The sequence below is a fragment of the Plasmopara halstedii genome (assembly GCF_900000015.1).
Source record: "Plasmopara halstedii genome assembly, contig: Scaffold_672, whole genome shotgun sequence".
Taxonomy (NCBI): domain Eukaryota; phylum Oomycota; class Peronosporomycetes; order Peronosporales; family Peronosporaceae; genus Plasmopara; species Plasmopara halstedii.
The window spans coordinates 688,954-699,990 of record NW_020187589.1 but is presented as its reverse complement, the minus strand read 5'-3'; the positions used below and the strand labels follow the sequence as shown (position 1 = coordinate 699,990).

Here is an 11,037-nt window from a genome sequence, read left to right as displayed (position 1 = left end):
AATACATGCATAACTACTGGCTACCTAGCCCCGTACCGTATTCTTGTTTGGGTGTGTGCTCACATTTTGTGCATCTCATCTGACACACACCCCTGTTATTAGGGTTCGTGTAATCCCGTTAAAGGTGTGGCCAGCTACTTGCACAGAATGGCCAAAATTGTGCCGACTTGACATGGTTACATGGCAATCACTTTGCAAAAATAGTAATGCTGGAAGTCAAAACAGGCTGCAACAAGGGGAACTATAGAATTCTTTTATATACTTCAATCCAAGCTTTTCCAAAATTGTCAGGCCACTTCTGTCTTCTGTGCCCTTCAACTTTTACAATAAGCTGCAGATTACTTCAAGCTTATGCCAATGTGCATAAATGTCTCATTGTACATGCGTATTGCCAGCTCGAAGCGGCAGAACATATAAAGCCGAGCAACTAGCTATGTATTATGTTCATATCACGTTAAGGGAGCTGACTGGCTTTATTATCGGTTAAGCTCACAGAAAATGGCAATCTGTTGTTTTCAAAGTCCAGTGTCAAATATATCGCTGCTGTAATACAGCACGTATTGAGTAGTGAACAGTGCGCCGATCTCTTCCACATGTCAACGTCTGAGTTCCCACGGTCTTTGCTTCTTAAAACTTTAAGAAGTGTACCAAACGTTACAATAGATCCATACACTGTACAACTCACCTCGGCATCGCGCGACCATTGTGACATGTCTTTCTCATATTTTAGTTGATACAACATCGCATCTAGCACCACCACACTAATTCGCCCCATTGATGATGCACCTTTGAGATATAAATCAGCATAGACGGAATCCATGTTTAGGCCAGCCTTATGACAAGCAGCTCATTGTTTTGTTGTGGTTTGTAAAATAGAAATATACAATTCAACCAAAGCTGCGCTTAATTTCGTATAAATGTTAGCCTCAAATTGAGCAAGAGCAATAAAAATAATCCATGTAAGAGGCTCATGTATGAAACATAATGACCATTCGTTGCACATTTGTTTGCGCGGATTTGCAGATTTTAAGCTTTCCGGTGCAAACTTCCTAGCAGTTTGTTGCAGAATGAGCAAAATGACTATGTAATTTGCTGCTCTCAAAATAGCGTAATACTGTCATAAATGAGCCAGATCTTACTCAAGGGGCCCAGCTTGTACAACTACATGCGCAGAACACGCCTATCGCGGCAAAACTCAAAGATCATCTCGACTTAAAAGCACTTGTTTGTGCTTAGATTAACGATCATTTAACGCTATTCCGTGAGAAATGAATCCGAGATACTTGAAGCTGGCGAAAGTGCTTGTATTCAGATCGCGCACTGAGAGAAAAAATGCGCCGAATCGCCATCTTTGAGTATTACGAGCAGACATCAGCAAAGCGGCCGGCCGACGAAAGCGTCGACGTAAACTTGACTCTCCGAAATTAAAGCACGACGTGTAAGTCGGAGTGACAACTCATTACTATCAATTTCTGCTATTTACAGCCACTCATTTCCATGAATAGTTGTTACAGCAATCAAGGGCCATACACACCGCAAGGTCATTCTTAACTCGGCACTCAAAAATGCGCCGCGACGGGGCACCCCGCTACTATTTCAAATAAGAGCAAACCGAGGTGCGTCAGTTTGTGGGTACCTCAAACCACCACAATTTTCCCTTTTGAGGGTATCCCTTCCACTCAACCAGGTTTTGGTCACATCCCTGGCGAACTCATTAACCAACAAAAAAATTATATGGATGACCCCTTGCACATCTAGCACTGCCAGCGGGAGTGGATCCTTCCACGGGTGGCTCTCGTGCGCTTTCGATCGTGGCGGCATGTCGACCATCCCCGAGAGTCTTGGCATGCGGCCAATGCCAAAATGATACCGATCTAGGATATCATCCTAGGGCTTCGCATCGTACTGCATGTCTTGAAGTATCCCCAGCAGTCCATTGTCATGTCGCTACTCTGAAATAGATGGTAGTTCAGCAACAGGGGATAATAGAGACGCTGCTTCGTCTACAACAGAGCCATTCACCTCATATTGTTAAAAAAAGGATCGTGATATGACTTTGATGATCCCACGTAAGGAACACAATATACTTGCATTATGCTCGGATGGTTACGAGTATTACTTTTATATCCTTTGCTACGATAACGTAATGTTCGCTGCAGAGCGGTCAAGATTCGCTGTTATAGACCGCTGACACTGCTTGTGAAGGCAGGTTGTCTGCTTCCAATAGAACCTTAATCCCTGCTACATTCCCGTGTGGCATTTCGTCTGTCCCTGGTATTGGCTTATTGGTTTGAACATCCTGACTATTTATCATAGTGTCGCGCACCCTGAGCATGACACTGATTTATATAGAGAGAAAATTACTGTGATTGACCACGATGACATAAGAAAGTTGCCTTGACCTACAGTGTGTGCTCACAATGACCAAATTCACTTTTTGGCGCAGTCAGAGGCACCCAATATGAGGATTCCCAGACTATTTATGGAAAATAGGGTCGGACATTAAGAGGCATATGCTGCGTTATTTGACGCCAGTACTTCAGAAGACATCCTTCGCCACGCAACGAGGCATGTGCAGCAATATTCAACGCAAAGTTGATGCGTAGGAGAAATTCATCGGCAACGCATTACCTCCGTGCTAGTAGTTCAGAGGACATTTTCCACCAAGCGATTTTAGGCATTCTCTATGACGATCTGTTTGCAAGCCGTCCGCAATCAACATTTCAATATGCGGACTAATCCTTTGATCAATGTTTGCATATAATGTTTGCTGTAAGGCGCGGATCTCTAATAGATATAATTGTTAGAGACAAGCCAAGTTGAGGGAACATTTTCTTAAAAACGGCCTATCTGTATCTGTAGCAATTATGGTATCGTTGATAGCAGCGAGATGAGCCATTTGGCTTAGGCGGTCCGCAGAGACCACAGTTCTGGTATTGGCGGATGCGACTTTTGGAAGACCGAAAATAAAGTTCTACCTACGCACCGCCAATACTTTGACGGAACTGGTGGCTGGCCAAAAGTGCACGCACATGCGGCAAAAACTTAAATTGTTGACATGTTTTGCATGTACGCAGGTATGTAGTAGTTTGAAGTACTCATCGTGAGATACCACTACACTCTGAGTTTTGAGTTAGTTCTTATGTAATACAGCAAGCTTTGTTATAAGGCATGATACTACAGGCTCGCAATCAGTTACTTCGGTAATGCGGCTTCTCTACGCTTGGACTTCTTGCATCTCGAAGTCTTCCGCTACGCTGCATATGTAGCGTCTGACCCGCACGCTGTACGAACCGTCTCATCAATAGGCAACGTCACTGTCGTGACATACGATATACATAGTCGAAGAGACGCGAAAACGCATTTAAATCTACATCAATTCGATCTGGCTTACACCTTACCGCGAAGATGCATTTGATAAAAAAGACAATCGTCTTGTAGTTCTCTCACAATGAGCAATTTGGCTTTAGCTGCCTCCTTCTCGTCCATTTGTATAATGAACTTCTAGTCTAAAAGTGTCGAAGAAAATGTCGCTGTGCGCAACGAAAACGGTCTGCAGAAGTCTTATACAGATTAAAGCCAGAAGGTGCACCCGGAAATTGACGCAGGGATGCTATATTGCATGAAGCGGCTTGTCTTGAGCGGAGAAGTGCTTCTCTGTGGCTCTAAGTTGACGAGATTCTAACGTACATATTTATATATTTGTTTGAAAGTTTACAGACAGCAAGGATTGGCAGATCTGATATTGAATTATATAATCAGGACACAAATACGAGCTTCTTTCGCAAACTTTAGAGTCTATTTTTCTGCCGCGTCCCAGCATCATTTGGCATTATTTTTTTGGAATTTGGCGAGGGGTTGGTATAGTTTGCACTGTATTGTGCAAGTAGCTGGACCAGCAAAAGAGGTTTTGGCCAACCCACGATGCACTTCATCTTTGCGGACTCTACTTGTAGGTCTAGCTATTAGATATACCAATTATGAAATAAAAAAACTCAGTGGCAAGGGCGCGTTTTCTATATTGGCACACAGTCATTAAAAGTGCATATACTCGAGCATCGCCTGAAAGTATTCCATGTGATATTTTTCATCTGACCTGCTGTGCTGTGAACGGCTATTGAACAACACGGTTGCCAGATAGATGAGTGCATACACACGACATGATCTGCAAAGCTATGTCACGCGATTATCGAGCTTTGAACAATCTCTGGCATAGCCAGTCATTTCGGAGCATCCCTTTCGGAGTACTCACCTCCATGAGAGAGACATCGCTGTCTCTCATCAACAGTACATTTTAACATCCACGATCTAAATTTAGTGCAGCTGATCATGCTATTCTGCAACACATTCTTTCGAGAATTCGTGGCTTCATTTAGTCTATAATATATATTTTCTCACCAATCTTAATTCGTGCCTAGCACGGATGAAGCAGCAGTGAATATTCCTATTGTAAGGGCCTTTGTCGTGTAACGCAACATTTGTTTCCGTGAGCAGATTCATTTTCATGATGCAATCCCTCGTGTAAGGGAGCGCATTAAGATAGACAACACACGTGGTGGATCTGGCATCATCATGTCGTGATATTTATTGTACAAAGTCTAGAAATCATTTGTAGGATCCTTGAGTTAGCATTCCTCGTCCTCATACTTTGCGAGTGTCCTTAATGACGGACTCATCTATGATAAAAGACAAATTTGGCTTTCCTCCGGTATCCAGCGTACCACTTTGGCGACTTGAGAGTCCTGCAAATCTTTGTGAATACCCGCATGAGATAGTCTTTTCCAGCTCCTTAAGAGTTCTGTCAAAGGTAGTAGAACGTCCGCTATCACTAAGTTCACACGTAGATAATCTTTCTTGCAACTTCCTCTTGGAGTTTCACTACTACTGACCCGTTGCACTGAAATTATGTTTTATCAGCACCGCGTAAAATTAATTCATTTTATGAGTTTAGGCTCAAGAGTTAGCCACATCCAATGTCATCCAAGTTCTCAAGCAACACCTTATTCCAGTGTCCCCGTCGTATGACGCACGGATATTTATTCGTAGTGCATCTTCAATGTATCGACTGTTCCCTACAATTGCGTGTCGTAAGTGATAGTGTGACACTTTTAGTCTATCAAACTTTCCAGCCGCTTTTTGGACATCTTCATCGACAATCAACGACCCGCGCCGAGAGTTTTATCATTGAATTTAAGAGAGCCAACCTTCAGGGAGGCGTCCCACTGACCATGGTGTCCACACTCTAGAATCTAAGGCCCTGTTCTGTTTGCCCGCTAGGGCTTGGAGTTTCTCACTGTAGAGTAGTCGTCTGCTCTTGCATGGGAGTTCATTTCATTGTATCATTTCATATGAAAGCACTTGGGTGATGCAAGGCGCAGGTGATTTTCTGCGACATTACAACAAATTAAGCATCTTGGAGCTGCTTAGCAGCGGACAGAATTTCTTTTTTAATTTCAGTCTGGCTTATGTCCATCGCCTCTGTTGCGCTTGTATGTCTTTCAGCTTCAGTCTCACCCCTTCGTATCATGGAGGCTGTACCCCGCATTGAATCCATCGCCCACCATTTATCCAAAATAGGTAAGGTTGGCGCGGTCGGTCTCGGTGTATGTCGCAACTCTCCTTGATAAAGGTAAAAGTCACTTCCTCGGGGATAGAGTCAGAGACAATTGCGGCGATGAAAGTTCATTGCGCCTTGTCATAGTCTCCTAGCTATCGTCTTTCTTGACTGGTGGACAACAATTCGAGCGCATCATCCTCCAAAGACTGGTTGTTCGACATCAGCAACTTCTTAGCGTCTATATCTAGTCTCCACCAACCACCTGCGGAGGTGCTTCAAGTCATGTCTGACCAGCGCGTTTTCAATACTGGTGAGCGCTTCTATGCGCGCGTTCGATCCTTTTGCTACGAATTCCTTGATGCCGTCGGGATAAACGATTGGCATAAGCTTACAAGGCTAGTCTACCTGTTCCAGGGATAAAAACTCAAACATTTTATGTTCCATCCTCACAGTGATATAATTCTTTCCCGACTTAGTCCTGAGATTGATTACAAGTTCTGTCATGTGTAACGGCTTTACAGTGCAGTTTGCACAAATATAGCGTTTACTATGAGAACCTCCATAAAAAAACAGATTGGTTCGTGTGCTCCTACCAAGAAAACTCTACCGCTACAAAATGCTTAGGTAGCTCTGCTATCACCAGAGTACATCTATCTAGAATTTATAGTGCTTTGACTAGACTATATATATTTCAAGTGTATCTGATCTTACATGTTCTGAGCCTTTATAAGGCAATTTATATTATTGATGTGATACTTAAGCATATTAACAGCATTTTAGACACTTAATTAATTACACTCTTCTAACCATAATGGATTTCTGCTATTGCTTCTTGTGTCTATTCTTATTCATCTGAGTGAGCATATACTGATTCTGCCATTCCATTTCTTACTGGGTTTGTCATCTTCATAATATCTGCAATAGTATTCGTATGAACTTCAGTTGTTGAATCTTTCTCACATTGTGAATGATCAACAGTGTAATGTTTGTAATCTCCAATTTCAACGATTTGCTAGTATCATCATTCAACCAGGAATTACCAGGATGAAGAATTTTGTGAATGGGGAGACAATGTCGTTGAAAAAACATGGTCTTACGAAGTGACATGAGGACACAATATTACACTTACAGTTTACTCTACTTATACCCTCAGAGTTCCATCATCCTTATAAGTCTGTACTTCTGAATATTCACAATCATACAAATTTCGTACAATTGTATCAAACAGAAGTGTAAGGGTCGCAAAAACGTGCTGTGTGAATGTACCCCGTCACACCAGTGAAGCTTGATAGTGCCCACGTCACTATTATTCGGTAGTTTCACCGCAACGCTACGATCACTACGTGAGAGTCCTGCTTCAATTACTATTCCACCACCTTCGTAAAGACTACGAGAAACAATAATTTAGCAAGATAAGCTATGGCAACGGACGCAGAGGCAGCATTAAATGCACTTAAGAAACTGGAGGCCAACAAGACGTGTGTAAATTGTGGCAATTACAATCGCTTTGGTCACCAAAATATTTGCGAAAAGGTGCGCACGTTTGTTTGTTCAAACTGCAAGAGCGCACATCAAAGCTACAGCATGCGTGTTAAAAGTGTCAGTATGAGCAACTGGACCATGGAGGAGGTGGATGCATTGCGCGAACAGAACGGCGGTGGCAACGCTGCGGCAGCACGTATCTGGTTCTGTCGTTGGGACGATAGCCAGATGCGCAAACCTACCAAAGATGATTCATTAGACTACTACAAACAATTTATTAATCACGTTTACAACGACAAAGCCTTTTATAGTCAAGATGGCTTTCATGCGGCAACGTCTTGTAGTCCTACAGCCAATAGTAGTGGCCAATCAACAGTCTCTACCACCAATTTGCTGGACTTTGACACACCCGATCCCAAGAAATCTACGAGTGGAGGATTTGATACTTTTGGGACAAGCAGCAATGGATTTGCTAGCAGCGAATGGGGAAATTTTGCAGCACCACCAGTCTCAGTGAGCTCAATTGACGAGTTTGGTGCTTTTGCGTCGGCTCCCGCCACGACATCTTCAATTAATACCGACTTTGGTGCTGGTTTTAGTGCTTCGTCGACTGATAATGACGGGTTTGGTGCATTTACATCTGCACCACCTGTATCTAATTCAAGTTTAATCGACCCATTTGCTCTGCCAAGTGGGACGATGAAAGCACCAACAGTCTCGTTTGACCCATTTGCCCCTGCAATGACACAACAACATCAAACTCCTAAAGCAATTAATATGAATCAATCCAAAGCGATGCCAGCACGTGCAGACTTTAGTGTGTTTGATACGCTGTCGGCTCCGCCTTTAGCTTATGGGTTTCCTCAAAATCACAACAACGGCTACGGCCAGACTCGCGGTTCCCCTGGGATGGGAATGCAAATGGGTTTTGGTATGCAGCAGGGAGGCTATCACCAGCAACAACATTTTCAGCATCAGTCAACGATGGGAAATCACGCAGGTAGGAACATGAGTGCAAGTTATGTGCCACACGGAGTTACTGCAGGTGGAAATTCAAATCTTCAGTCGAAAAGTAGGGACCCATTTGCTGGTTTAGGATTGCCCCAAAATTGAGACTACACTTGAATAGTGATATCTGCGAAAGCACAGTGGATTTGTTGCTTCAAATTGAATACACAACGTTATCCTTAGCTACAGAACCTGTCAGCATTAGCAATTGTGGTAAACGAATATTTACTTGGAAATTATAGCGCAGCTCTGCCTGTTTATCTGTCTTCTTCTGCTACGCCTCTTAACGATACACAATGTGACTACGTCGACCTCCGCCGGCGACAATCACAACTTCAGTTCAAATAGTACCTGACAAAGTGAAGTTCCATCGTCCACCTGTCGAAACAAAACCCCATTGTTTAGGTTGCTGCTGCTGTAGCAACACCATTGCTGTCCGATTCAACCTTATGAGCCAAAATCGCTGGCTTCGCCTGTGGTGGTACAAGACGCTTGATAACAGCAGAGCTGACAGAGCCAAACATTGGACGAAATTGTGCGTAAAAGAAAGAAACAAATGGAACGTTCGCTAGTACTGAGTAGAAGTCATAGTGGTCCGTGTGTGACGCAATGCGACCATTCTTAAGCTCCAGAACCGAGAATACCCGCAGCACAACCTTCATAAAGCTCGGAAACGGCTTAAGACGGAAAACCTGAGAGCTATCAATGGTAAGCACCGACACACCAGCCATTGAGCCACGCACCAACGTCGCTTTGCTAGACTTGACAAACTTTGACAGCACACGAAATTGAGCTTGAATATTATCCACGCCCTTCACAGACACGAGTGGATCCGTAAAGACGGCATCAGCCGTGTAGTACTTGGCAATTGTGGCGTCGCGGTTTGTGCTTACATCGTAGAGCGATAAAACGTTTTCAGCGAGCTCTTGTGCACTACGGTTGGCCATTTCCAGTCAACTTTCGGGCCACGAGGTTGTGGGAAAAGTCGCGACTGCCGTTGTTTGTAAATGAGTAATGGCAGTCTGTCATCTTAACGCGAGAATCCCTGTGATACTTGTTACTCGGCTTGATAATGTAGAACTTTGAATTTTTTAGAACTTTTTACATGATTTTATGATATTCTATAGAAAACCGTATACAGGTCTCAGAAAAATCAGATGTACCGGCGCATCAAACGCTTATGGTTCAGTGTGACTGAGTAATGGATCCGACATTTGTATTGTATTAACTTCGCCCCTTAAAAGCGCCTGTCAGTGGTCAGCGAGATTTTTAAGCGTAGGTGGTCATTGCAAGTTTTTTTTTGCAATACATTGGGCGTGTTATATGAAAGCTGGATGAGCGAGCATATGATAAGTGAGTACTATGCTAAAAATACATTTAAGACATGCATATGGTGGTATCTCGATTTAAATTGCGTTCTCAGTGTGAAATTTAGCAATATTTTACGAGCTATTGCCTTTTGTTCGTCATGTGACCATGGACTTAGAGCCAATTTGCCTGTGAAGACGTGAACCTGGATCCTTGTTGAAAAGCGCTGCTATGTTGACTACCCACCGCTGCTTAATGGTGGAGACATATTTAGGATCAGCTTTTAGAGCATTAATTAGTATAATTTTTTGGATCAAAATGGTTATATTGTAATTTAAAAATCTATATCAGTTATATTAATTAGAGATTCCAAGACAACACACCCTGTCACATGATCGCACACGAGTACATAAACCGCAGCAGTTAACGGGGAGCATACCCAATATTACTAAGCTCACTTTAATGAAAATTACGGCGATGATAGAATTACACACTGTTAGATCTACACGTTACGTATAAATTCAATAATTATGGCTCGCAAGACGATCTACTTTCTACCATATCATACGTGGGATATGTAGGATGAAACCAGCTTCACAATTTTCGAGTCACACATGGTGCACCAATGTACCAATGTTTGTCGTCCAAATTAGGAAGCTGTATGCGTGGATGGCTTACTGTTTTGTTGTTTTTAAAATCACTGTACAATACATTTTTATCTACTACTTGTTCTTCTGTTCCGTAATTTATGGTATGTCATATACCCCATCTTGCAGTATGCCGCATTGTAGCGAGACTAACCTAAGTAAATGAGTTTGGTAGTGTCCAGGTTCTCCAAATTAGCGACACGAACGCAGTCGCTTGCGCTGGAGTCCATTGACAGCATCAAATGCGACGCGACCGCCGGAATCGGCACCAGTACAACTCAATTTCCAGCTACTCTATATATATTTGCCTTAGTTTTCGAAGCAAAGACGCGATATCTAGTTTCGATCAGGTTCTAAGATACCAATTTAGCACAATATACCAAATAAGGTCTTTACTTCGCTACTTTGTGTAACCTGATAGTGACCTGACTTATCTACACCAATAGACGACTATCATTGTGTCTGAAATCAACATGCACAACCATGACAGTAACTGTGACCGTACTCGTTATTTTTAACGCTATCCACACGCATTCAGCGGAGGGATCTCAACAGGCCCGTTAACCGCTAATCTTGAGTGTGGTTTGTCGCCGACCTGGTCGTGATACTCCTTGACTCGCGCAGAAACTTGAGCATCTTGGTTCTAATTGCCTTCTTCAGCATATCTGCAAGTTTCTTTTTCGTATCTGATCGATCTTTCGAATAATGTGGTGCCTGGTGTCTACATACTTTGTACGAGTGTTCGCCCGGAGCCCACAGTACTCTTTGTGCGTCTGGTTTCATCCGACACGCGTACTCTCACACCACAGCATATTCCATTGCTCAGTGCTGGACACGCCTACGTGGCGCTTTTCGCCATTCTGGTGACGGCACACCTTGGTTTGCTCCATTCTGCGGCAAATTGAGAAACCCTGACCATTACGTAAACGTATTGATGATTGTTGGAAGGCATTGATATTCATTAGTGCACCACTGCGACTGTTGCCAAGCACAGAGCGAAGCATCTTAGACTCAATCGCAACAATTATTCGGTCG

At 43.1% G+C, this 11,037-nt stretch overlaps 4 protein-coding genes across 4 annotated transcripts; 3 read left to right on the top strand and 1 right to left on the bottom strand.

Annotated features, from left to right (window-relative positions):
* Positions 1–984: 984 nt before the first annotated feature.
* Positions 985–1,236, top strand: PHALS_13765 (uncharacterized protein; the record flags this gene model as incomplete). Its single annotated transcript, XM_024729578.1, has 2 exons — positions 985–1,038; positions 1,108–1,236. The coding sequence occupies 2 exons, from the start codon at positions 985–987 to the stop codon at positions 1,234–1,236; spliced, it is 183 nt and encodes a 60-aa protein (XP_024579942.1).
* A 3,669-nt stretch (positions 1,237–4,905) lies between these two features.
* Positions 4,906–5,299, top strand: PHALS_13764 (uncharacterized protein; the record flags this gene model as incomplete). Its single annotated transcript, XM_024729577.1, has 3 exons — positions 4,906–4,923; positions 4,952–5,087; positions 5,196–5,299. The coding sequence occupies 3 exons, from the start codon at positions 4,906–4,908 to the stop codon at positions 5,297–5,299; spliced, it is 258 nt and encodes an 85-aa protein (XP_024579941.1).
* A 1,677-nt stretch (positions 5,300–6,976) lies between these two features.
* PHALS_13763 (Predicted GTPase-activating protein) lies at positions 6,977–8,152 on the top strand (the record flags this gene model as incomplete). The annotated part of the gene is made up of 1 exon (XM_024729576.1): positions 6,977–8,152. The coding sequence occupies one exon, from the start codon at positions 6,977–6,979 to the stop codon at positions 8,150–8,152; it is 1,176 nt and encodes a 391-aa protein (XP_024579940.1).
* A 296-nt stretch (positions 8,153–8,448) lies between these two features.
* Positions 8,449–8,994, bottom strand: PHALS_13762 (uncharacterized protein; the record flags this gene model as incomplete). Its single annotated transcript, XM_024729575.1, has 2 exons — positions 8,449–8,859; positions 8,941–8,994. 2 exons carry the CDS (start codon positions 8,992–8,994, stop codon positions 8,449–8,451), a joined length of 465 nt encoding a protein of 154 aa, XP_024579939.1.
* Between the last annotated feature and the right edge of the window lie 2,043 nt (positions 8,995–11,037).